The following is a 27,820-nucleotide window of genomic DNA, read 5'->3' on the forward strand; positions in this document are numbered from 1 at the left end:
ACAACATACTTCATCCCTTTCTAAGATCCAAGGCTTATGGCAAAGCATCCAGTCCCAGTAGCCTGTGTCATTTTCCTTGAGCTCACCTCTTTTGGGCAATGGACACGAGTGGAATCGTCTCTGTTGGAACTGATCTGACATTTGCTGCAGGATCTAATTGGGCTTGGCGGGTGGCATGGTTGGGTGAGTTGTTGGCGTGTTTGTTTGTGATTCATCTCCAGGGAAGAGATGCCCAGGCTAGCTGGCTGCTGAGGAAGCAGGCAGCCTTGTGCTTGCAAAGAAAGGTTCTTGTTTTATGGGAAGAGGAAGCCCATGGATGGATGACTGGGAAATTCCTCCGGTAGCTAGGGAGACTCAGCTGTGAGAATGTGTCTTCACTCTGTGAGCCCTACTGAGTGCCAGCTCCAGCATGTAAAAAAAACCTGACTCTTTGTTGTTTTCAGACATCCTTGGAGTTTCATCACTGTGAAAGGAAATCCCTCCTCTTCAGTTGAAGACCACATTGAATACCATGGTAATAAATGATTGGTGAGAGGCCCAGTCCCCTCCAGAGTCTCCCTGATGAGAGACTGTGGGTTATGAGTCACTAGCTACACTCAGAACATAGCTGCCCTCTGTAAGGACCCAGATAAGAATCTGGCCACTTCATCCACTGCACTGTGAGCCAGAAACACAGGTTCAGGCCAGAGGGAAGTAGATCTCTCCCTAAGATTTTGTATGTCCGAAGAGGTCTTCACTGACAAAGAAAAGCTAAGAGCTGGGAAGTGGTCTCTTGGCCTCAAAATCAATATATAACAGAAAATGACCTTGAACTTCTGACCCTCCTGCCTCTCCCTCCTGAGCGTTGAGATTACAGGTATATACATACCCCAATATCATAAACCTATGGCTGTATGCATGCTAGGCAATCTCTTTGTCTGAACTACACCCAAGGCCTGTAGAGGGTCTTTCCCAGACAGTGTAGTGTCTTTGCCCCATGTGGTTAGGGTGAGTACTGCCAGTTTTAAGCCCAGGGCAGAAATAATAGATTTTCTCAACTTTCCCTTGTCAGAAGACTGTAATTGAACTTTCAAAACTGAAACACACACACACAGACACAAATGGATGTAACCTCTTTCTAAGTGACAAGAATTATTTGAATATGGGAAAAATATTCCTTAATGAAATGGTTCAAGATCCTTGAGTTTTTTTTGTTTTTTTTTTAAATCTACTGTGAATTGGACTTGGTAGATGGAAGCAAGAAGACAAGTTTAAAGTTATCCTTGGCTACATAAGTCAAGGCCAGTTTGGACTACCTGAGATCCAATCTCAAAACAAAAACAAAATAAGACACTAAAACTAAACCAAATCAAAACAAAGAAACATGAGTATAGGGGTCACCTCTTTGCTAAGGTCAACATCACCATGGATTTAAGGGTCTGTCGGCTTCCTCACATTCTTGTCCTTCCGACAGGTCACAGAGGCTCAGCTGCTGCCCGGGTTTTCAAACTGTTCCAGACAGAGCATGGTGAACATTTCAATGTTTCTTCATCCAGCGAATGGGTTCAAGGTGAGATGTTTAAGACAGACTGCTAAAACTGAATAGCAGCAGAACAGGCAAGGAGTAGCACGGATTTCTTATACCGGTAGGGACACCTTACAAGGCATCAATGGAGAAATTGCAACTGAAGCTGTCTTTCATTAATCAAGCCACATTGGCAAATTGTTAGCAAGCTCTCGCCTGTGGTTAAGATTTACATTGTGCCTCCACAGGTAGCCTTTGGTTTTTTTTTTCCGTTTTTTTTTTTTAAAGATTTATTTATTTATTATATGTAAGTACACTGTAGCTGTTTTCAGACACGGGAAGAGGGCCTCAGATCTCTTTTCGGGTGGTTGTGAGCCACCATGTGGTTGCTGGGATTTGAACTCATGACCTTTGGAAGAGCAGTCGGTGCTCTTACCCACTGAGCCATCTCTCCAGCCCTCATAGCCTCTGGTTTTATATGCCAGGTAATAGAACTGGCCGGGAAATGCAGACAGAGGCTGAGATAGAAACTGGCTTTCGAGTAGCTACCTCAGGCTTACAGAAAGCCAACCATGGTAGCGATGACATTGGGGGCAGGCTTACGCATGGGCTTTTATTTCTTTCTATCCTGCTCATTTCTTTTGTAATAACAAGAAACTTTTATTGCCTTTGTAAAAGGAAACAGTCATTAGGAGACAAGTCAAAATGAAACAAGGTCCTGTCTGACATTGTCTCTGCTTTCTACCTAGATGTAGAATGGACGGAGTGGTTTGACCATGACAAGGTGCCTCAGAGCAAAGGTGGGGAGAAAATTTCAGATCTTCGAGCAGCTTACCCAGGGAAAATCTGCAATCGACCCGTTGATATACAGGTACCAACTGTACAACAGCCAGGGAGTCTGTAAGGCTTGCCTTTGAAGAAGGCTCTGCGGGTCAGAACTTTTCTTTTTTATTTTCTCTTTTTTTCATGTTTACCCATTAATTAATTAATTAATAAGTCCCCCGTCACATATCCCATCCCCCATCCCCTCCCCTTCTCTGATAAGGGGGAGGCCCCACCCTGGGTACCAACGCACTCTGTCACATTAAGTCACTGCAAACTAAGCACATCCTTTCTCACCGAAGCCAGACAAGGCAACCCAGTTACAGGAACAAGATTTACAGGCAGGTGACAAAAAGTCAGGGGTAGCTCTGTCTCTAGTTGTTGGGGGACCCACATGAAGACCAAGCTGCACATATGCTACATATTTGTGGGGATTGGAGGAGCTAGGTCCAGCCCACGTGTGCTCTTTGGTTAGTGGTTCAGTGTCTGGGAGCCCCCAAGGGTCCAGAGTAGTTGACTCTGTTGGTCTTCTTGTGGAGTTCTGATCCACTCCAAGTCCCTTAATCCTTCCCCCAACTCTTCCACAAGAGTCCCCGAGCTCCACCTAATGTTTGACTGTGGGTCTCTATGTCTGTTTCAGTCAGCTGTTGGGGAGAGCCTCTCAGAGGACAGTTATGCTAGGCTCCTGTCTATAAGCTTAACTGAGTATTATTAATAATGTCAGGGATTGGTTCTTGTCCATGGGATGGGTCTCAAGTAGAGCCAGTCATTGGTTGGCCATCCCCTCAGTCTCTGCTCCATCCTTATCTCTACACTTTTTCTAGGCAGGACAAACTTGTGGAGGAATAAGGACACTAACTCGCCCAGATCTTTTCTTGTCACCTGGGTGGAATTACTCTCTGCCCTCCTCTGAAGCAGGTTAACCAGATTGCACTATTCCCACGTGAGAGACAGAAGGGAAGGTTCCTTATCTGTTTGAAGCCATGACTCCAGCCCCTGTCTGAGTTCCTTCCCCCTGTTGTCACTGCTTCTTCAGCCATGGCTACAGGATCCTGCTTGGCCCGCCAAGCTCACTTCTGTGTTGATGCCCTATGGGCCCTTAGGCACACAGTGGGCAGATAGGATTTGAAGTACAACCCGATCCCAGTAGGTACATAAAAGTCAGCATTCATGAAGTCTGCAAAGGATCTCCACTCACAGTTGATTCTACCTGGAGAAGGAAATGACCTCCACATTGGGCACACATTGAAGTGATATTCATATACCATCTTTGCCCCCATGGTTCTCACGTCCTTGGGGACTCAGGGCACTCACTAAGCCCTCTTCATGGTTGTACCACCCCCACTGCCCAGGATTTGCATCTGACACAGGCTCTGGACACCTGTTCCACCTAGACGTAGTTAGATCATCTGGGACGGAGTAGGATGGACATCTGTGACCTCCAGAGGACTAGAGACTGGGGAACAATAACAGGATTATCATTGTCACCCGATGGTAGCTGACATGGGGATGGAAGACAGCTCTGACTAGCTGAGAAGGTCTCCATCCACATCACTTTGGGATGACTGCTGTGAATGATCTGGGTGGTGTGCCACCTCAGGGTGACTGTGTGTGTACTACCCTTAGAGTGAGCAGCTGTAAATCCTGTCCTCGAGTTTTGCATGTATACTCTGGCTGTAGATATACATAAAATATTTGACTTTATGGCTAAGTGCAAAAATAGGAGTCATAAAGGTTCCCTCACAACTTGGTTTCGTGGCCTGGCCATGTATGGACATGGGTGTCTGAGTGTCCTCTATAAATTTTATTCAAAAACCCAGAGAGGGGTTTGAGACAGGGTCTCATGATGCCTGGCTGGCCTGGACCTCACTATGTAGACCAGGCTGGCACAGAAACCCACCAGCCTCTGCATCCTGAGTGTTAGGATTAAAGGCAAGTACCATTGTGCCGCACTGCCCTGCTCAAAATTAATTTAATTTACTGTTAAAAATGAAATATTATTAAGTGTTTTATTATTATCTGCAAGCATGGCTAATACTAATAATTCTTTAAAGATTCCTGCTATTTAATGGAATTAGATTTAGGATCTCTTTTTACTCTTCTTATACAAGACTGACTGAGGTCATTAAAAGAGAAAGCAGTATAATTAAGCAGTTCCCTTGAAATCATTACTGGATTTTTTTGTACTGTGACAAATATCCAACTCTAATAGGTAACGAGTTGAGGCCCTGTTGTTAGGGTGACAGGGCTCCCACTGAAGATGGAATTGGCTTCGTGGGACTTTGGGGTCAGAAGAGCAGGCCTTGGTGAGCTTAAACTTGGTGATGACACCTTTAGGCTTTTAGCAGGTACTAAGGGACAGGTTTACTGTACCAGAGACCATGGAAATCACGGCTGTGAGGGTGATGTGGAAGGAGCTGGATTTTTATGGAATTTTAGTATGCATGTCTGGGAGACCTCCTCTCAGGCAAAGACAAAACTGGTTCTGTTAGCCTGTTAGTTAGATTCTAGATAATCTTTCCTAAAAAGTCTCTCTCTCTCTCTCTCTCTCTCTCTCTCTCTGATTGGTGATACTTTTCTCCTTCTCTAAGCCTGTCTCCTTGTCTCCATGGTTTCTGTGCCAAAGATGGCCCCAGTGCTTTTCTAAATTGCACATGTTTGAATGACATCCACAGTCTGCAGAGGGACACACCCTGGCTTTGGGATGAGCCCCAACTGGCAGGAACCACGGTCCTTTGAGCCTGTTACTAAATTCTATCCTGTCCTTGTGCTTCTTGCCTGGCATCCCTGGCTGGTTGCAGCCTCACTTTCAGGGATGCAGTGGGGGTGGATGGGGGGATGGGAAACAGGACATTTGAACAAAGACTGTTAGGCTGGGCTTACCTGAAAGCTAGAATGGGGGCTTTGAAGCTAAATGAGCTTGGGCTTTAATTTTCGCTGCACCACTTACTGGCCTTGTGATGTTTGGCAAGTTACTCATCCTCTCTGAAGGCCGTGTTTCTTATCTGTAGAACCAACTACCACAACATAGTTTCACTCTGAGGATATAATAGATATTCACACACACTTAGGTCTTTAACTGAGAGATGATCCCAAACTTTCCTACCTGTTAGAATCACCTGGGCAGTTTTTAAAGTCCAGATGCTCAGGCCACCACCTAGACACACCAGACCTCAGCCTTTCAAGTAGTGTTTGGTTGGAACCACTGCCCACCCTTGTATAAGCTGGTAAACCCCATCTGCTCTCCTTCCCTCAACTCCACCCATACAGAGAAAACTCTGGCCTAATGTGTCATCACTCTTACTTGTTTCCAGAAACCTACCTGAGAGTGCCCTCCAGAGGCTCAGGCTTTAAGCAGATATGGGCACAATCCCAGATCTCATCAGACACATCATTCCTCCTCACCTCATTCTATAAAAACCCCTTGCTTTAGAGGGAATACTCAACTTCACTGACCTGCTCTTTTGAAATCGGTGAAGATCTTAAAAGCGATCTACTTCCCATTAAATCTGCCTTTAGATTCCTGATTTGGGCTGAACTGGTTTATTATATCAGTAGAGAAACCTATTAGGTAGAGCCTGGGCACAGAGACTTTTGAGATTCCTGATGGCGTACAGAAGCCCATTTGGGCGCCTGTGGGTTGTATAGAATGAATCCTCGGTAAATAAATGCTAGCTCCTTTCATAGACTGATGGCGGTAAGGTAGTCATAAGAAGAGACATATCAGGGTTCTAAGAGAGCCTGTGTATGGTGGGTGCTTGGTCAATGCGCACACAGTGATGAGCAACAAGTGGGACTCAGGACTCCCGCTGGGTGACCCTCTCCAGAAGTCAGGCCTCACCACCTCCATTCTGAGACTTAACACTGTCTTTCTTATAACAAAACTCACAAAGAAAATTGGGATACTAGTCCTGGGCTATTGTAAGTAGTTTCGCAGTGGGGACAATTTTTAGACTTGTAAATATAAGTTATGGACATTAATCAGCACTTTCATAAAAAAAGGCATCCTTGCTCTGTAATTTCATTCCATTCTCAGGCCACAACAATGGATGGAGTTGCTCTCAGCACTGAGGTTGTCTACAAAAATGGCCAAGATTACAGGTTTGCTTGCTACAACCGTGGCAGAGCCTGCCGCAGCTATCGTGTACGATTCTTATGCGGAAAACCTGGTAAGCAAGCAGACAGATCCTGGCTTCTTATTGGGTTAGAAATGCAACTGCGCTCTGATCCCTGACCTGGCTTCTGTGCACTGTGAAATAAGATGGCTGGGTTAGCTGAGTTGAGTATTAGAGTGTCACAGTCACCCCCACTGAGTGCAGAAGGAGCCAGATGGTCCCAGGCACTGGAAGCAGATAGCAAATCTCTGTCCTATTGTAAGCCTTTCTAGAAGGAGTGGGCATGGTCTAAGAATGCAGTGTGCTGATGGACAGGGCTGACATAGACAACTCTCTGTCTCTTCCGGTGCTGTTGTTTTAAACCCAGTTTCCCAGGCAGTGCTCATTAGAAATGACTGGAATGGCTGGTTTGTTCTGGAATCAGCATCTCCAGAAAGCAGTCATTAGGGATGGACTTGGGGGATGGGACTTCAGGCTACTGTAAATAATAGTGGAGAGGGACTATATTTGTTTTACATCTTGGGCAAAGTGGGTGTGGTGAGGCAGCACACTGAACACCAGCTTAGAAGTCAGTGGAAAGTTTCTCTGCCCAGAGCTAATGAATGGGTCTTTTTTTGGTTGGGTTTTTGTTGACTTCAAAAACCTGTAAGTACTGAGACTGGGATGAGAGAGCGCCTGGTGATTTGGGTTTTGGAAGGGCACACCTGGCATTTACCGATTTCCAGAGGGGGAGGGGAAGAGGTGGGCAGCCACATGTTTGCTGAAGGCAAAGGGCTCCATCTCAGTCCTTCCTGTTTTGGGTTACAGTGAGGCCCAAGCTCACGGTTAGCATCGACACCAACGTAAACAGCACCATCCTGAGTCTGGTGGACAATGTGCGGTCATGGAAGCCTGGAGACACCCTGGTCGTCGCCAGCACCGACTACTCGATGTACCAGGCAGAAGAGTTCCGGGTGCTCCCCTGCAAAGCTTGCAGCTCTACCCAGGTCAAGGTGGCAGGTAGGCATCTCCTCACTTCAGCCTGCAGGAATCTGAAGGCTGGTAGACCTCAAGTGAAAGATCTCAATCTGTGAGCTATTCTCAGAGTCCTACAAACCAAAGAAAATGCTGAGATCCTCACTGGCTCCTTACTGATGCATCTGTACATTGTCCAGGCAGGCAGCCTAACTGACATCCGAAATAAATTCACTTAAGAAGAAAGACTCATGGGTTTGGAAGTTTCAGTTCATGGTTCGTTAGCCCTGTTGTTTAAGACAAGAACTAGTGATGGAGGAAGTTACTTATCTCTTGGCATCCAAGAAACAAAGAAAGGAAGATGTTGGAGTCCTGCATCCTCTTCGAGGACATCTTCCCACTAGACCTTACCCCAATAGCATCACAGGTTCATGGCAAAGTTTTAACTCATGAGCCTTTGGGGGACACTATCATAGCCCAAGGCTTAAGCCTCTCTTTCTTTCTTCCTTTCTTTCTTCCTTCCTTCCTTCCTTCCTTCCTTCCTTCCTTCCTTCCTTTCTTTCTTTCTTTCTTTCTTTCTTTCTTTCTTTCTTTCTTTCTTTCTTTCTTTCTTTCTTTTTCTTTTCTTTTTCATGTATGGTTTATTTTGCTTAATATATTGATTTCTAGTTTCAGTACTTTCTTTTTGTTTGTTTGTTTGTTTTTGTTTTTTTTTTTATTGAATATCGTCTTCATTTACACTGCCAATGGTAAAACCTTTCCCGATATCCCCCTCCCCTAAGACCCCCAGTCCCTCCCCTTTCTCCTTCTCCCTGCCTCCAAGTATATGCCTCTCTACCCAACACATTCCTCTTCCCTCCCCTACCTCTGTTTCCCTTTGTTCGGGCCTCTGTTGAGCCTTTACCTGACCAAGGACCATTCCTCCCACTGATGCCCAACAAGGCCTTCTTCTGCCACATTTTTGGGCTTAAACCTTTCTAGGCCGAACCTAGCTTCAATCTAGAATCTGGGCTCAGATTGGCTATTCTGAGTCTTTCCCAGGTGCATTCTTTTCATGACAGAGGGAGGAAATTCCTATAGAGGGGAGGGGAGAATGGAGGACTTCTAAGGTCTGGGCTTAGAACTGGCTCACAATAGGCATACTAGTTCATGTCTAGAATTCTAGAGCTCGAGAGACCAGAGAGAGAGAGTGGCTGTGAGTTTGGGACCGGCCTGGGATATACAGTGAGTACCAGGCAAACCCAGGCTTCGTGATAACACCTTACTTCAAAAAAATTGCAAACAGAATGAAGTCAGAAAAATTAAACAAAACAGTCGCATTTTGCTGGCCAAAACACAGGTCATTATATAGTGCATCCCATAGTCAAGGTCAATATGAATTGTCAGAGAAGCCTATTTTTCTCCCTGAGATTGAGAGGACAGAATGAACGTTTGTTTGAAAATGAGTTAGCTGGCCTCAATGCTTTAAATCTCTTCTTTCCATAGCTTTTGAGTTTTCTTTTTTCTCCTCCTGAATCTTAACTTACATGTCCTATATGCCCTGTATTTTATGTTTTGTGATATTATCAGAATCACAGGTTCTAAGAGAGCAAAAAAGACTGCCTTAGTCAATGTTATATTGCTATGAAGAGACACCATGACCACAATTCTAATAGAGGACAACATTTAATTGAGGCTAGCATACAGTCCAGAGATTTGGTTCATTGTTGTCGTAGTAGGCAGCATGGTGGGACAAAGGCAGACATGGTCCTGAGAGTTCTACATCAGACTGGCAGGCAGCAGGAAGAGAGGAAAACACTCAATCTGGCTTGGTAACTTAAAATCCCAATGCCTACCCCTAGTGACACACTTCCTCCAAGAAGGCCACACCTCCTATTCCTTCTCAAGTAGTGCTACTCCCTAATGACCACACATTCAAAGATATGAGCCTAAGGGGCCATTCCTATTCAAACTACCACAGAGACCTTATATATAATATAGGTCAATTGTTCCTGGAAATTATGTATTTATATCTTTGGGTTGTAAGCAACAGAATCCAACCTGATTATCTGAAACAAGAAAGGAATTGATGGGCAGGCCATTCATGTCAGTTAGATACTGAAGAACAAAGCTTCAGAGGACTCAGTGCAGGGCAGCTCTGAGTGCCTGGGCAGCAGGGAGCAGTAGGCAACATCTCAAAGCATCCCTGTCTCTAGGAAGCATGCCAAGTCCCTGGGATATCATGCTGCACAGCCACTGTCCAGGGAGAGGGGATCTGGCCAGGCTTCTCTGAGAGGTCAGTACTCATACCAGCAATCTTTAGACTGCCTCAAGTCGATAAAAGAGTCATTTCTTAAAGGAGAACCAGAGTGACCTGCCAGAAGGGAAGAGACTCGCTATTGAGTGTTCAGACTATCATATGCCTGGGGAAGTAGCCCAATCTTATGAGAAGACTGAGCGTTGAGAAGGCATGGCCAGTATATTTCAAATGTCTAGTGTTTTAGAAATGAAGCTTGAGAAACTAAAACTCAAAACAATGTCTTTCCGCTGGTTAGAAAGTACTCGGAAGAATTTGAGCCTCATTTCAGTGAAGTGAGAACCAGTTATAGAGTCCCACCTCCTGAATTTGTTCTTAGAGTAAATGGCCCTGTGTGTCAGATGCATGAGGAATCCCAAGGCACAAATTCTCAGATTAGAATTGCAAAACACACAGTTTTAGTGAGATGCTAGTTTTGGAGTATAGCTGGAGAAAGGAGGTAGCAGTGGGCAGGTCGTGTCTAGAAGTCCACAAGGTAAGATCTTATTCAAGTGACAACGTTTGAACCCCTACAGTCTTCAGGAACGACATTGGGACATCTTATAAGTAAGTCCAGATCAATGTGACACCCAAAGGAAAGAAATGAAGTGAAAAGGGGGTCATCTGGAGAAGAACGTCTAAGTAACAAAAGTATGAAAGCAAAGGTCTGATGCGTGGTGGACATACAGGTTATCTCTGAGCCTCCACCAGCCAGAGCAGAGAAACTTACCTGGATTCAAGAAAGGGAAGGAGATCGACCTAGAAGATCACCCTTCTCTTACACCCTGAGCTTGAGGAGTTTGGCTCATTCACAGGACAGCTGCATGAACTTGACACTACGCTAAGATGCTCTGGATGGGGGTTGTTTGAGGTTTGAGTCCCGATGTTAGGAGGGAATGAGATGCTGGGCATAATCTGTGAACACATTCTGCCAATGGCATCTTTGACCTTGTGTTGTTTGGCAGAGGCAAAAAGGAGGACTCAAGAAGCTGTGGCCCCATTTGTAGAGATAAGATCTCAGTAACATAGCTCAGGATAGCCCCAACTCAACAATCCTGCCTCTATCTCCCAAATGCTAGGAAGAGCCTGTGCCACCACACCTACCTTGCTGTACTTACTAGTAACATCAGCTACAATCACTGTTTATATTCCTCTTATTTATGTATGTGTTTAGTGTTCATATGTGTATGCATGCTCACATGTGTTTAGGCATATGTTGGGGGATGTGCATGTATGTGTATGGTAGCTCAGGTTTCATATTGGAAATCATCCTTTATCATTCTCCTGCTTGTTGAAATTTACTGAGGTAGTCTCTCAACTGAACTCAGAGCTCGCTAATGCAGCTAGTCTGACTAGATCGCTTGTTCCAGGGATCCCTAGTTTCCACCTTCTGAGCCTGCCTTCTTGGCAGGTTCTTACAGCCAAGCAGCATTCACATAGGTTCTGGGAACTGAGAGAGTCTTCACATTCATGTGACAGGTACCACAGAGCAGTCTCCACAGCCCTACCTGCAATAATCTAGCATCTAACCCTCAGTATGAAAGGCTAGAAGGGGCATAGCTGATTACTAGTCGTTGGACCTTGTATGCTTCAGTTTGCCATTTCTGCTATTTAGGACCTGCAGGTACATGGCATTGTAGAGGAAAATGCAACTTCTATCATCATTATTAAGTAGAATTTGAGGCTGTGGCAGCCTGCAGTAATTTTCTGGAGATCTGACCAGCTAGGTGTGGTTCAGGTGTGGGAGTCATATCTGTCAGCACCTTCCTCCCCTGGGGATGGGGAAGTACCCTAGGATCTGCCTTTGTGGGGACAGAAAGAAGGTTGGACCATGTTATCATCCGTATACCCAGAAGTTCCTGAGCACGTAGCATGTGCCAGACAGTGCATCCAGATGCCATCATGAGAGAGATGGACGACATTCTACGCCCCAAGGGAAGCTGCATCCCAGCAGGGAGAATGGCATCCATCAAAGAGTCACTACACTAAAAATGAGACTCCAGCCACAATAATTATAGAAGAGATGTGTAAGGAACTGGGCAGAGGGAGGAGGCTTCTCTGTTGGAGTGGGCATGGTGCGTTCCCTGAGGAATTCACAATTAACTGAGAAGCTGGGAGAAAATGACAGAGTGGCCAGGAAAGAGAAGCATTGCTAGAAGGGAAGGCATATGGCCACATCTCCCGAGCAGGGATGGGCCAGTCATGAGGAGGACAGGTAGGGGATGATTATGCATGCACAGCTGCCCTTCCATCTGTCTGTCCTGAAGAGATCCATTGCTCCTCTTCCCAAGGTCCATTCTCTTCTTCCCATCCCCCACTAGCACAGGGTAAGGACTCCTCCTGTCCATCCCTTTCTATGCCTGAATTCTTCTCTCACCTGCTGCACTCTTTCAGGGTCAGTTCCTCAGCCTGGCTGCAGAGAGGGGTACATTCTTCTTGTACCCCTGTCTCCAGTCAACAGCCCTCTTTGAATTTTAAGATTTTTGTTGGTGAGAAACAGATGGGAGTGACAATGTGCTGGAAATATATGACTCACCTAAAAAAAGTTTTTTTTCAAAGTTTGCCAGCCTCAGTGTGATTCCCAGCACCCCTTGGTGTGGCCATGGCACTTGAAATCTCCGCCTTGGTTATTTTTGCCATCCTCTCTCTTTGTCACCATCTCTTGTCTTATAAATACTTCCACCCTTGAACTACTATGAGGACTACTTAGGATGAGCACCATTTCCCAGTCTCAGTACCGTACAGGTCCACCCGTCCCATCTTTTTGAGGCCCTTACTATCTGGGAGTTCTAGTTTTATATATGAAGCAAATGAAGAAACTGAGGCTTTAGAAGTCAAATACCTAAGTCCATGATTTCCATAGTGGTAGCCACCAGTCACATGTAGCTGTTTCAATCTAACTAAAGTTAAATAAAATTTCACCCTGTTCCTCACAGTGGACAGATTTTAAGTGTTTAAAAGCCACGTGGGCTTAGTTGCTACCATGTGGAACAGCATTCAATCTGTTGTTAGAGGATGCCCTTGTAGGTGGTGCTAGTATAGACCAAGCAAGCCAATATCTTTCAAATTCCCAGCTGTCTAGCTACAAACTCATGTATGCTACATTATCTTCCACAAAAGTTCACAATCTTAGTACCTCCATCTGAAATAGCCACAGGAGCACCAGGCTACTCTTGTTCCTTTGGACTAGTCCTTGTCCCTGATGGTATGAGAATGAAGTTGCCATCTTCCCTGACTCCTTGGGTTCAAATCTCTAAGTACCTGTTGTGTCAGTCTCCCAGAGAAGGTGTTTGTAGTTTATTTGTCTCTTGTTCTTGGGGTGTCTGGTTCTCTCCTTGTCCTGTGGATGTTCAAAGAGTATGGTATTGGGGTGCCTATGGATAAACCCAGAAAATACCAATGTTTAGAGCCTCCCTATGTCCCAAGTCCCCTTCCCCTTTCCTAGTAGGCCCAAGTCATTTGAGACAGTTCTGACCTGGTCAGCTTGCACATAAATGCTGAGAGAAGACAGGGAGTGGGCTGGGGGAAGATGGAGAGTTGTGGGAGAACCCCACACTCAGGAAGGAATGAAAGAAATCAGGCACACCACTTCCCTGGGATTGCAGTTGGGAGTGGCCTGTGAAAGGGACAAGGAGAGATAACTGCTTGCACTGTGACAGAAGCAGTGTTGTAAAGGTTCTGATAAGGAGTCTTGAAGCAGGGGAGGTGGCTGGGACTGCAAAATTCCTACAGTTCTCAGTGGGACCTGCATTTCCTTAGTCCATGGGAATCTGACACACACAAACCTTCCATCTACCTGAAGTCACTCATGCCCTGCTTCTCCTATGAAGCCAGCTGTCCTTTAGTTCCTGTCACTGGTGAAGCTCTGGAGACAAAAGCCCTGACAGCTGCAAATGTCATTTCTGTCTCTCTAGCTTCCAACCATGTGCCCAGGGCTGTTTAAGCACATTCTATGAATTAACTAACTTGTTGATCTAGCTACCTTTTAGAATGTGAGCTATTTTTATCTCTGCTTCATAGATGAAAGGCCCGAGGTTCAGGGAGTTTAAAGCATAGGCTCCAGGACTCTACTGCCAACTGAGTCATACAGCCTGTTTCAGAGCTATATGGAGAATAGCTCTCCTCATAGAGGCAACCAGGTGGATGGGAACTCTGAGATAACAAAGGGCCTCAGGAGGCAATCCCAGCCAGCCTGGAGGGAACTGAAGAGATGAACCCACTAGGAGCCAGAGTGTCTTATCCATCCTCCTTGGACTATCAGAGGTGGGCATTCAGGGCTGATGTGACAGAGTCACTTGCTTAGAGTGCCACCTGTTCCTAAAACAAGTCTAGCCTTCTGGGGACATATGGAAAGCCAGCTCTAGGCTGTACCTCTCAGCATACCCATCACTTGCCTTGACCCATTCATGAACAGTAGCAGTCCATTCTCCCACTGTACCCCTGACACAACCCCAAGCCATCTTGCTTGATGGAGAAATCCTTTGAGAGTTTCCCTGGGCATTGTCAGTAACACTGGCCTTTGGAGTTTTCACTAGGAAAGAATAGCTCTGGATCTAGCATGACTGGAGGCCTGGGACCAGAAGACCAGGATCCCAGACGCTTTGGGGGATGGATACCTAGCTTTGTAAGAAGACCCAGTTCTCTGCATATTGACCTGGGGTGGTTTAGGAGAGCAGATGTTCTCCATGACAAGGAAAAGAGAAAAAAGGAAGCTATATCAGACAGATGTAGATGTGTAAGAGCCCACGCTGGGAAGATGCATGGGAGGACTCTGCAGGATCTGCAGGCTACCATGCAAGTGCAGAAGGAAGGATGGAGAGCAATCAGATAGACCTCTTCCTTCCAGGAAGCTCTGAGCAAGTTAGAGAGGATCAACAGGCATTCTGGAACAGAGATGGGAGGAGTTTGAGGCCCTGTGACCTAAAACTGCAAGAGCTGGAATAGAAGGAACAGTAGTGGGAGAGAGCTCTTCAGTCCTTGAAGTGGCACACCCCTGTGGCCACTCACAGTGGTATACTCCTGTGGCCACTCACAGTGGCACACTCCTGTGGTCATCATACAAAAGGACACAGAGATATAGTGATCTGCTCAGACCTTGAATCAAAAGCTAGCAGAGCAAAAGCAGGATGGTCAGAGGTCCTCCATGACCAAGACATCATAATTAGAGAAGAGATACATCAACTTCTAAAATGTTAATTTCTGAATTTGAGTCTCTTTCCTCTTCATCCACCAGACAGGCTTCATGTTGCTTCTGTCTGGCTCTCCAAAAGTCCCTCAGAATCCATGCACACCACTTTTGAGGACAAGCTTTGCCCTTTAGAGGGCAGGCCATGGGGTTAGCTTGCTTGTGAAGGCCACAGAACCAACAGGCAGGGAGAGCAACGGGGATAGAAGCAGAGGCTTCTACAGGAATGGCCATAGGACCTTAAAGCAGTAAAGACAACACATAGCCCATGACCCAAACCAAAAGCCACAGTGGGTTCAGGGAGGAAGAGTCCAGCATTCTGTAGTTAACTTGTTTCCAATGATCTTCTCTAGTATGTTAGACTAAGGTAGAACTGTTGGAAGGTGGTAGAACCTAATGGAGGTTTTAAGTTTATTTGGGATAAGTCCTAGAAGTAGACTGTGAGATACTAGTCTCTTCTCCCTACTTCATTCCTGGATACAAAGTCACTTTCTGTTACTATAACTAAACTCTTAAGGACACTGTAGTAGACTGAATCTATGTCGTGATCCTTAGTTCCTGTGAACATTGCCTCACATGACAAAAAGGGTTTACAATGATGACTAGATTAAAGTTCTGGAAGTGGAAGTGTTCTGGATTATATGTGTGGGTCCAATGTAATTACAAAGGAGAAGAATCTTCCAGAGAAGAAAGATTATGAGGAGATTAGTAAAGAGGAAGCAAAGGAATGACAGAAGCAGAGGGAGCTATGGAAAATGGTAGATGGGGGTCTCAAGCCAAGGAACACAGGTGGCCACTGGAATCTGAAAGTGCCAGGAGCAGATTCTATGTGGTACTTTCTCAAGCAAGCAGCCATGCCAACACCTTGACTCATCCCACAAAATTAGTTCCAGGCATCTAACTTCCAGGATACTAAAAAATAAACCTGTGGTAATCTGTCACAGCTGCAACAGAAAACACATACCGTTCACTTGCCTGGAGTTGTTTTCTCAGCTTTAGTATGCACCAATGTCACATTGCTTCAAAGAAACCACTATCTCACTGAGTCTGCAGAATTCTAAAACCATAGGCTTCTTTAGCAATACCGTCAGCTCCCAGGATGTGCGCTTGGTGATGGGGAGGGCAAGGGTCAGCTCTTCCTGTGGATAAGAAAGCAAAGGAAGGTCGCTGTGGTGGGTATTGCTAATTTTAACTGTGGCCTTCACACATGGGCACTAGCGGTATCTCAGGGTTGAGGCAAGCACCTCCTTGATCAAGTCAAGGCCAGAGCAGAAAGCTAAGTGGTGCCAGTGTTGTGGTTTGGACTGGAAGTCCACACAAAAGAGTGTTGCTCTTTGTAATTGCATCCTTGAATGAAAGAGAAAAGTATACACACGCCCTGTCAGCCATCTTAGCGACGAGCCTGTGTTAAGCTGTGTTTTCTGCACTGATGGAGGAAGAAGAGATGGGAAGTAACACGAAGGGAATTTGGATAGAGAAGAGGTAAGGTCATGGGAGGAAGAAAATGGGCAGAACACAGGGTCAAGGATTCAGCTACACAGGACAGGGACTGGAGTGGGTGTGGCAGGGTGTTTGGTTTGTTTCTCAAGGATAGCAAGGCCTGGGGATGTTTGAGGGAAGAGAACGTAAGAAATGCAGATGAGGAACGAGATGGCCACACTGGAGAGGACTGCCAGCTGGAGGAGATGCCTTCTGAACATGCCACAGGACAAGGCTAGGGTCCATGGCCTCAGAGAGTGCCTCCGCTGAGGGATGCCGGATGAAGTCAGCACAGATCAGGATGCAAGTCCTTCCCCATTGCTCCTTTTGGTACAAAAGGGCCTGTGTGCAAGCCCAGGGCTTTAGACACAGGAATGCCAGTCTGCTCTTTCTCCACGAGGCTGCTGGGAGTAGAGCATGGGTTGGCCCTGCTCTGAAGCAGGGGTCTGAAAGGAGGTTTGTTTTATCCTAGGAATTACAGCTAGAGACCTACTACAGTGAAACTCTCTGTCTCTCTGTCTCTGTCTCTCTCTGCGTGTGTGTGTGTGTGTGTGTGTGTGTGTGTGTGTGTGTGTGTGTTTCTGTCTCTCTTCTCTGTCTCTCTCTTATTGTTCTGCCATCTCTAGGCTGTGACTTTCCTCTGCTAGGTGAGGTTGGCCCACCAGAGAGACACACCCAAGATTACAACACCTAGCACTCTATGTACATCCTGTGGCCATGCCTCCCTGTATAGAAGTGGGGAAATGCAACTCCTTTGGAAAGCCCTGCGTGAGATGATTCATGGGAGAGTCTAGCTCTGAACGTCAGAAGCAGAATGTATATTACAGACAAGTAGCCACACCTTCCATGGCCTTAAGAGCTAAGCACGAGTAGCTATGACCTTGTGGCTCCATTCCTAGGCATGTGACTACATCTACCAGAGCTTTGCTCTTCCTATCATGGGAGCAAGGGCCATGGGGCCCAAGATGAACAAGGGGTCGGTGAAGAGCAAGCTACGGCTGTGGGAGTACTGGATGGGAACACAGTGGCATGCTTCACCTGTCCTGCTTCCCTACCCCTCTTGTGCCCTAGGGAAGCCACAGTACCTACATATTGGAGAGGAGATTGATGGTGTAGACATGCGGGCCGAGGTCGGACTCCTGACTCGGAACATTGTGGTGATGGGGGAGATGGAGGACAGATGCTACCCCTACACCAATCACATTTGTGACTTCTTTGACTTCGATACCTTTGGGGGTCACATCAAGGTAGGAATGTGCCTGGCTAAGGCTCTTAGCCCTACAGGAGGGTACTCAGGCTTCTGACTGTGGACAGAGACTCATGGGAGAGAAAGGGATGGTGGAGCATAGGGTAGGAAAAGAAGTGCACCCTTAGGAGATGTCTTCTTTACCAATCATGGGCCTTTCACATGTGTCGCATATCAGATATTTATCTTATGTCCATGGGAAAGCACAGATATTTTATAATTCATAAAGGTAGCAAAATTACAGTTACAAAGTAGCAATGAAAATAATACTGTGGTGGGGAGTCAGCACAACATGAGGACCTGTATTAAAGGGTCAGAGCATTAGGAAGGTTAAGAGCCGCTGGTCTAGGAAGACAGTCACACTAGCCGGGCGGTGGTGGCGCACGGCTTTAATCCCAGCACTTGGGAGGCAGAGACAGGTGGATTTCTGAGTTTGAGGCCAGCCTGGTCTGCAGAGTGAGTTCCAGGATAGCCTGGGCTACACAGAGAAACCCTGTCTTGGAAAAAAAAGAAGGAAAAAGAAAAAAAGAAAAGAAAAAAGAAAACAAAACAAAAGAAAGACAGCCACAGGTAGCAGCAGGTCTCTCAATGCCATAAAGCAATCCAAGTTCTCCAGTTCTCCTAAGTTCTTCAAAGAGGAACTTTGTTTATCTCTGTTCAAAATGCCTTTATCAGGCCTGATAAATAGTCCAATAAACACAGATGTCCTCCTGTTCCTTCGTGTTCTTCACAAGGTTAATGGCTTCAATGCTAAGAGCTTAGAGAGAATTTTGTAAAAGTATTCTCTTGAGGCTAAAATCATGTGCCGTAAGCCTAATTCTTTTTTTTTTTAAAGATTTATTTATTATTATATGTAAATACACTGTAGCTGTCTTCAGACACTCCAGAAGAAGGCTTCAGCTCTCATTACAGATGGTTGTGAGCCACCATGTGGTTGCTGGGATTTGAACTCAGGACCTTCGGGAGAGCAGTCAGTATTCTTAACCACTGAGCCATCTCACCAGCCCCCAGCCTAATTCTTTTTGATAATGTAAGAAAAAGAGGTCAACAGAGGGAAACTAAGAGTTCGCAGTGGGAACTCTACTGATCTTTCAGGAGGGGAGAGCCTTGTGGTACAGATCTACGTTTAAGAGTTCTAGTCTCCAGTCCGTAGTCTGTGGTCCTTTCTGACTATGGTCACCATCGAAGGTACCTGAGAATCTAGCAAGATCCAGAGGAAGTAGCAGCCTTCTGTCACGCAAGCTACTTCACCCCTCCCAATCTTGAGGATGGTCCTGAGTGCCCATCACCCTTTGGTGAAGCCCAAGCTTCATAATCATTCTCCACACTGCTCTCCAGGCACTGGCCACTGGACCAGCATTCCAGTGATTCCTGAATCTAGAAGAAATGATCATTGTGTCACCAACTCCCCTGACAGAAGTTGGCAGAGCCCACTTCTGAGCCTGGATGCTTCAGACTGTGTGTTCTGCTGAGCTCCTGGAATGCAGGCATCATCCACCCAAGCAGTTTCCCTGAGTACATCCCAGAGCATCCCTGAGCTGTGACCATCGGCCACCCACATGCATGTCCCCAGAGCAGAGGCTCGTGATATCTCCAGAGTTAGCATCCCTTCCTTTCCCAGAAGAAGGTTTCACACAGTAAACAATTGCACCCCAAGTCCTCCACTCTCCAGCACTCCCCATGCATGGTTCATGTCACCCCTAACCCCTAAGCATTTTAGGACGATCCCTTCCTTATAGTTGGCTATGGAGGTGGTAAAGGACGATCAAAGCAAGCCCTGTTGTCCTGGGCATTTCCAACCCAAACAGTCTGTTATCCTGCAGCATCCTGGAATGCCTTGCTAGACACCCTTAGTGTAAGAAGGACTAGGCATCTTCAACCATGTGCACACAGCCTCATTAATTTATTGAGTATCCAGGATGTACTCAGTAAAACTCAGTGAGGAAGCACTAGGAAGATAATACCTCTGTCCTCTGGGAATGCAGGTCCCCCTTAGCATGGTGGGGGAGGGGGAAAACCAGGGGTTGCCTTGGGGCTCTTTTGACTTTCCCTTTCCTGTTGCAGTTTGCACTGGGGTTTAAAGCAGCCCACTTGGAGGGCGTGGAGCTGAAGTACATGGGGCAGCAGCTGGTGGGCCAGTACCCAATTCACTTCCACCTGGCTGGAGATTTGGATGAACAGGGAGGCTATGACCCACCTACCTACATCAGGGACCTCTCCATTCATCACACATTCTCCCGATGCGTCACTGTCCATGGCTCCAATGGTCTGTTGGTAAGTGCCTGCTGGGAGTGTGTTTACACTTAGGCTGTGCAGGGGAAGGGAGACCTTGTGCTGTGCTTTCTCACTGTCTTACAGTATGAATATGGGCAAGTACTGAATCAGTCAGGTCTTCCATTTCTTTCCTGTGAGGCCTGCAGACCACCACGTTACCTTCCGTTTGATTGGACAGAGGATGAGAGTGAAATAGTCCTGGCTGTATTATCGTAGCAACTCATCTTCAGAGCAGGGAGTCCAGGTCTTACCACAGAACAGCATTGGGGAAGCTGAGTGGGCATGTGGGACACCCACCAGAACAGCATTGGGAGCCAGTACCTCAGTGAGATACAGCCTTCCAGAACTGTCATGGGACCATCCTCCTCCTAGATCTGGCCTGGGACAATTAGATTATGTCGATGGTCCCCACAATAGAATCAGACCCTTAGAGCAGAACCTTGGACAACTTCATCCAACAAGATCTGTGCAACACTGTAAACAAAGACTTCTTCCTGCCTAGTTCTGGGGAAAGCCCAATTGGGAAGGAGCACCTCTCAGCTCTCTTGTCATCTGGCTACCACATGGTTGAGGTGCCAGTTCCAACCTTAATCTAGTGTCCATTCAGAGACCTGCCACCAATCAGTTCTGAACTGTGTCTACTGGCCAAGCTATCGAGAGAGATCTGGAGGCGCAGTCTTGTTGCAGTGTTTCCAAGGTGGAACCAAATTGCATGGCTTGTCACTGAGATGGTCCAGGTCTCCAGGTCTCTGAGCCAAGCAGGCAGCAGCAGGGCCATATCCCAGACAGACGGGCAGTTTTACAGATTGGCTTTGAATGCTCTTGGAATTTGCAATTGTACGCCTTCCAGAATGCCACTGCCTAGGGAGCTGGCTTTCCACATTGTGTGCCTTTCTTTGCTGCCTGAATTGACGGGTTTACCAGTAGGTGACTATGTTTTCTGTTTTTTGTTTTTTGGGTTTTTTGGTGGGGGAGTCAGTTAACAGAACCAAAAGGGTCCATATAGAGACAAACATGCTATTATGCTTTAGAGTGTAGAGGACATGGTGATGTGTGTGTATGTGTGTGTTTGTGTGTTAGAAGTCTTTTGCTAGCATAATCCCTGGTCAGAAGTGGGTGCATCCCAGACAAGCAGCTCCCCAGCACACTAGAAAGACGAGCTCCTAGCTGTTTGGAGCCGAGAGGAGCCTCAGTGCCTTGCTCTACCCAGCAGATCCTGAAGTGTCTTAGCAGGCCATCTCTCCTATCTCTTCCCTCTCTTCCTCCCAGATACTTACTCCCATCCTTGGGAGCCAGCTTCCCTCGTCCCCTGCTTCAGGCAGCATTCCTGTTCCCCCATTTATTATTTTGCTTTTAAAAAGATTGCTTTATTTTATCTGTTTGAGTCTTCACATTGAATGTTATGTATGTATACCAAATGTTATGTATGTATGACAAATTGCCTGCCTGGTACCCACAGAAGTCAGATCCCTGGAACTGGAGTTAGGCCTGACTGTGTGCCATGATATGGGTAGTAAGAACCAAACCTGAGTCCTCTGCAAGATCAACAAGTGCTTTCAACCACTGAGCCACCTCTGTACCCCCTTCTAGTTAAGCCAATTCCCGCTGACAAAACAAACAAGCAAACAAACAACAACAACAACAACAAAAATCCAAGCTCTTCAATGTCTGCTTTCCTCTGAGTTTAGGGGACAGCAATGTGACTCTAAAATGCTACTGAGTTTAGCAAACTATTGTTCCCGCAGTTCCTGTATCTCTTTGCTTGTTCTCTGTGTCAGTGTTGTGGGACTCAGCAGAAACTCAAAAGTCACCAGCACAGAGTTGCAGGGATGTACAGAAATGTCCTGGGCCTCAGTTTCCTCTGGTGAAAAGCTGATAGAGTCAACTACAAAGGGTGGTTAGGAGGATGAATCCAGATGACAGGAGTGGCATGCTTCGAGGGGACATCAAATAGCAGCAGCCCTGTGAGCCCCTGCATCTCTATGTGCTCTGCGAAAACACCTCGCTTGCAGGAGGTAGCACCATGTGCTTCCACCCAAGTGGGGCCAGTGCAGTCAGCTGCTCTTGGCCTCCCTGCTACTTTGAAAGGTCCCAGTGTATGCTCACATAGGAAGGGTCTTCAGCAGAAACACACCACATTGATGAACCTGTTAGCAATGCCTGCCCTCCTCTGGTCACGGAGGCTCCATTCCCACACTGCTTTTATAGCTCACTAAGTCCCTGTCTTAGTCCATGGACTGAAGCAGTAGGAATGTCTCCTGTGACAGCAGCATTGTTGAGTAGATTGCCCTTCTAGCAACCTAGCAGAGAGCACCCAGGCTCCCTGGCAGGTGCTGAGAGGAAGCCTGCCTTCAGAAGGAGGCTCTGCACTGACTCTATCCCCCCAATGCTCACAGGTACAGAATTAGAGACATTCCCCAAGGAGACACTCTGCGTACACTCTTTGCAGGGCGGCAGGCAATGGGCTCAGAGCATCTTCATGTGTATTTTGAGCTCCTGAGCAGGACCTTGAACATCGTCTTTCTATTATGGGAAAGCAATTGATATATTCCTGGCCTGTAGCAGGAGGTGCAAAGGTGCAAGGCCTACGCTCTTCTACCTTCTTTCTTTAAGCCTGGGAGACTGCGCAGGAGAAAACACATCCTTTCTGAGTGAGGCCTTGCTCACAGCTTGTCTTTATTGTAAATGCCTGCGCTATGAAGCCAGGATGTGCCCAGCAGGTTGCAGCTGCTGGGCCCTTCGTGGCTCCAGGTACCAGAGGATCCAGTCAGTCCCTAAGCATTCTATCCCTGCGGCCACACCTGGAGCTCATGATGGGGAAACCCAGCATCCTCTCTCCCAGCTGCACGGCCTTGGGAATTGTGGGAAAGGCTCCCATTTTTTTTTCTGACTCACCACCCCTTTTCCAGTGTCTTTGAATGTATCCTGCACTTTTCAAGCTGCGTAGCAGCAGTTCTCTTCTCTCCTTCCCACTTGAGCCCAGATGTTGGACCCAGATTGCACTGGGAGACTGAGGCACAGAACACTCCAGAGCAGAAGACAAATTGACAGTGTGGAAGAGAACCAGGTCTCTCTGGTCTCACAGCTCCTTTCCAGGGTGCACGCTTTCCCTCGGGACACATACACCCTGACCTTGCGAGCTCTCTCCTCCCCCCACCCTCACTCCCCCACCCACCCTCCACCCCACCCCCACCCCTCACTACCTTCCCTGCAAGGCCTTGAAAGCATTCCTTCCCTTTTTAGGTTGGGTTTTGTTCTGTTTCCTCCCTCAACTTCTATTTGCATATTCCAAAACTCATTAAGATCTTCAAAACAAATGACCCTTGCCTCTGCTCCAAGGCCAGCTTCTCCTCAGGAATTTTATTTTTAAGGTTTTTTTTTTTTTAAATAATGTCGGAAACTTGGAAATAATTTTTCTTTTTAAAAGGACTGAATTTGCTGTGAGGCTTCTCAGTGATGTGTATCATATCAGAAAAAGCACCTCTTTGGTACCAGGAACCCGTGAAGGGTGCCGAAATATTTCATTTCAAGTCTAGTATACAATGACTGTTATTTGCTTAGTACCGATGTGTTTGCTCCTTTGCACTTAAAATTATCTCTAGTTGGCTTATGATGCTATGTAAATGACTACTAAACAGTTGGCATCCCATATTGTTTGGGGACAGATGACAAGGTGAAAGAATCTCTCTGTACATGGTCCTCTTAGGCAGTTTCTTTAAAAGAAATGTTTCCAGTCTAAGCTTGATTGACTGTATCATGGAATCCTGCATATTCAGAGTCAACCAACCACTAATTTCTGCTTGTGCTTGTTTAACTGAAGCACCATTCTTCTTAGAGAATACAGGTTGTTGGTGGAAGCCGGTTCAGACTGGGGTGGTCATTTATCTTGAGGTACACAGAAAACCGTCTTCAGACCTAGGGCTGCCTCCTGCCTCCTCTAGCACTAGCACCCCTCTCCCACCTCCCCCATCCCCCAACAATGCCTTGACTTGATGACAACTAAATGGCCTCACTTTGAAGTGATGCCTGACAGCTGTTTCTGGATCTCTCATTACTGGCAGAACCTAGGAATTTTCTGCTTTACAGTCTCATGACCAGACCCTGCTACAGTGAAAGACTCAAAACACCTTCCAGGAATCATGAACCGTGGATAGCAACAGGAAAGAAGATATGAAGAAAAACAAAGGGGAAAGATAGTTTTAGCTTTCTCAAAGAGAATGGCAGAGGAGCTTACACATTATTTCTGGCTGGCATGTAAGGACAGCCCCCACTGGGGGAGGCAGTATTCATTTAGTTGCTATGTCTATCTATATGAATCTATTATCTGCCTATCTATCCTATTTTCCTATCCATTTATTCATGCAACTACCATCTGTTTATTATTTACCTGCATGTCTATCTACCTAACAACCATATCTATTTTTCTATCTACCCACTATTACTATCTACCTACCTACCTACCTATCTATCTATCTATCTATCTATCTATCTATCTATCTATCTATAACCTATCATTTATTCTTCCATCACCCATTTCTTTATATCCATCCATCCATCCATCCATCCATCATCTACCTACCTGCCATCTATCTATCCATTCACTTATTATCGCTAATAGTCCACTCTGTGAAATGTTCTAAGGAGAAACAATCTGAAGACATTTTTAGCATCCCCTCTATCACACAAGGGATGCTCAGTGCAGCCAAGTAAATCCGTGACTGAGTAATGATGTGAACTGCTCTTCGTCTCCCGCTCCCGACTTCCATTTGCTCTTTCCCTGCTTTTCTCTTGACTCTGCCAGACTCATTGCAACAGCAAAGCCACGGACTGGTTTCTGTTTCTGGCATTGATGGAAATCAAGTCTGAGTTCCGTCCTAGCAAGTGGCGTCCACTGAGATACGGTTGGAACACGTGTAACATGTGTAGGAACTGGACTTCTAACAGCGGCCGCTGTTTTTCTTCCGTCTGGTGAAGCCTTTTCTGTTCACAGCACCTCTCACAAGTCTTAGAAGCTAGTTCCTCTCAGTGTTTTAGAAAAATGTCCCTAACTCATTGCCGTTGCAGGGCAACTGGATAGGCAAAAGTCGGAAAGATCATGAGCAGAAGACAGCAGACTCTAACATAGAAATTCTCCGGGATACCCCACGTCCCTTCTCTGGGCACGGTTTCCTCCTCTGCAAGGCCAGACATTGAATTTGATCTTAGAAGTCTCTGCCAGCAAGAGCAGCCGCATCCCCTCCCAGACTTGTCTTTCTGGGCTATTTATAACAAGCTTTCATTTCTTACTAGGAGAGAAGGGAACATCCCAGTGGGTGACCTTGGCATTGACTGAAATGCCCATTGAAGGAGTGAATGAACCTCAAGGTCATGCACTTGCCAAAGATTAAAGGAAGATTAAAGGAAGGATGCTGGTTTTGAGAGGCAGACAGCTTGCTTGGTATAATAAGCAAGGGGAGAGTGGAGTAACCGACAGAGTGACCACACAGGCCCGAAAAACCAAATGTCCCCGCCCTGGCTTTGCCCACTAAGCCTTTGTGACCTTGGGCAACTGCTTAGCTTCTCCCAGCCTCAGCATCCTCGTTTCTAAAACAAAATTTGCAAGAGGACTTTGTAAGATTGCAGAGAAATTAAAGTCCAAGAGGCCAGCCAGTGTTCAGCCATGCAGGACCTTGCTGTGGGCGAGATTGTAACAGCTGATGGCCAGCCTGGCAGGTAGGGAGCAGGCACCTGAAGTGTAAGAGCCTGCAAGGACCTGGGTTGCTCGCCTTAGATCAAGGCTTTTCCATTAGACACAGTCTTGTCATCTCTCCTACACAGTGGACTACTGAGTAATGGAAGTCTGGAAACAGCTTGTAGGTGGTGTGTGATATTGGTACCTGGCAGGGACTGACCAGGGTTACTGAGTGTCCTGCAGTGAGCAAGACAGTCCCCTGTAGTGAGTGGCACCAGGGCTAAGGGCTATGACCTTGGTATTTCAGTCAGTGCCAACGGCATTTGAATGGTGTACAGATTTTCCAGCTCCTGGTACGCCAGCAGCTCCTTAAGAGGTGTGGGTTGATCTGAGGTCACAAGGAAGTAGGGAAGATCTCATTGGATGACGTCACTGGACAAGCAGGGATGGAAGAACACAGTAAGGATATGCAAAGGGTTCCTGTCCTCACCCACTGTACCTTGTAAGCTGAGAGCATCTCTAGGGTGTTTGAGCCAAAGCCAGAGCCTCTGTAGAAGAGATGCTGCTGTCAGAGTCAGGTGTGAACAGGGAACTGGGGCTCAGGACAGGGCTCCCTAAGGCTTCTGAGGCTTTGGGAATGCTGGAGGTCAAGCCCCTAGCACTGTGGCAGTGATTGAGCCAGGTAGGCAGATTGGGGTAAGATCTTCCTGGTGCTCTACTCCGGTGTTCAATCAGTGTCTCTTCAGTATGCTCTTTCTAATTTTCTATCCAGGAAGATGATCCAGGAGCTGGATTTTCTAACCTGCTCTGATTTTCAGCCTGGGGTACAAAGGTGTCCTGCTAGGTATTGTGGGCTAACAAACTCACTTGGGTTGTAAAGTAGATTCGTGTTGCCAGGTGGTGGTGGTACACACCTTTAATCCCAGTATTTTGTGAGACAGAGGCAAGTGGACCTCTATGAGTTTAAGGTCAGCCTGATCTACAGAAAGTATTTCAAAACACCCAGGGCTACACAGAGAAAACCTGTCTGGAAAAACAAAGCAAAACAAAACAAAACAAAACAAAATGCATTAGTTCAGATCTTCATGAAAGGTCTCCCAGGCCTCCTGTGGTTCTACCCACTGGGGGAGCTGTGGCCCTGGAGACCCTCCTCAGGAAGTACTGGCAAGCTGTATCCTCAGCAGAATAGTCTCTGGAACCCAAGCTTACGTTTCCCCCTGAAGGCGCCTTTCCACTTCTGATACTTCATCCTCATCCCTACCCACCAAAGCCCCATCCCCAGCACACTCAGCTTCTTGTTGCCACCCTGCCTGAGGGCAAGGTTGTCTCTACTCAGGCCTAGTTTAACTCAGCGTTGTTTCATGCCTGTTGAATGAATGTGTAGACACGTGCACACCTGGGTGCTGAGTAAAACTCCTGTCTTGATCCTGCAGATCAAGGATGTTGTGGGCTACAATTCTTTGGGCCATTGCTTCTTCACTGAAGATGGGCCAGAGGAACGTAACACGTTTGACCACTGCCTTGGCCTCCTTGTTAAGTCGGGGACCCTCCTCCCATCGGATCGGGATAGCAGGATGTGCAAAGTGATCACAGAGGACTCCTACCCAGGGTACATCCCCAAGCCCAGGCAGGACTGCAAGTAAGTGTGCGCACAGGACTGCAGGATTTTCCCTACACTTGGGTCTGCAGGAGGGAGGGGAGAGGGGACAAGCCTCCTGCCTCAAGACCTTTTAAAGTTTACTGCTCACTTCTGCCTGCTTCTCAGAGTGAGATGCCAAGAGTAGCTCCTCCTTCTCCCTTTTCCCTCCTTCCTTTTCTCTCCTCTGTCCTCCCCTCTCTGTGAGCCTCACTAGCACTGTTTAGTCTGGAGAACTGTGACTCACCTGTGGCTCTATACCATATGGAATCTTGTGAACAGGAAACAGTTATCACATTAGCTCCTGATATGTGCCCACAGAACCATAGTAATCTCTTTCTAACTGAAGAGAGACGTGGTGTCACAAAGAGACACAGAAAGGCAGAGATAGAAAAATACAGACAGGCAGGAAAACAGAGACAGACTGAGAGACACAGAGATAACAAAGGCAGGGAAACAAAAGGAGAAATAGAGGGAAACACAGACAAGGAGACAGAAAGACAGAGAAATACAAAGAGGAGAGACAGAGTCACAGAGGAGAGACACAGACAGAGATGGAGAGGCAGATGCAGACAGAGACACATCTCTTCTCTTCCTGCACAGACAACTTCCCTTAGACAGGTCTGCTTTCTGGGACTCAAATTCATGCTCCTGCAGAA

At 46.7% G+C, this 27,820-nt stretch overlaps 1 protein-coding gene across 1 annotated transcript in view; it reads left to right on the forward strand.

The window, feature by feature from the left end:
- Cemip (cell migration inducing hyaluronidase 1) overlaps positions 1-27,820 on the forward strand; it is a 156,289-nt gene that overhangs the window by 97,790 nt on the left and 30,679 nt on the right. Inside the window, exons 7-14 of the mRNA XM_052159366.1 lie at positions 444-514; positions 1,454-1,549; positions 2,254-2,375; positions 6,363-6,495; positions 7,249-7,440; positions 17,406-17,581; positions 19,645-19,854; positions 26,959-27,164. Coding sequence (XP_052015326.1) covers positions 444-514; positions 1,454-1,549; positions 2,254-2,375; positions 6,363-6,495; positions 7,249-7,440; positions 17,406-17,581; positions 19,645-19,854; positions 26,959-27,164 — 1,206 coding nt within the window. The remainder of the gene's footprint in view (positions 1-443; positions 515-1,453; positions 1,550-2,253; positions 2,376-6,362; positions 6,496-7,248; positions 7,441-17,405; positions 17,582-19,644; positions 19,855-26,958; positions 27,165-27,820) is intronic.

The sequence above is a fragment of the Apodemus sylvaticus genome, chromosome 1 (genome assembly GCF_947179515.1).
Source record: "Apodemus sylvaticus chromosome 1, mApoSyl1.1, whole genome shotgun sequence".
Lineage (NCBI taxonomy): Eukaryota > Metazoa > Chordata > Mammalia > Rodentia > Muridae > Apodemus > Apodemus sylvaticus.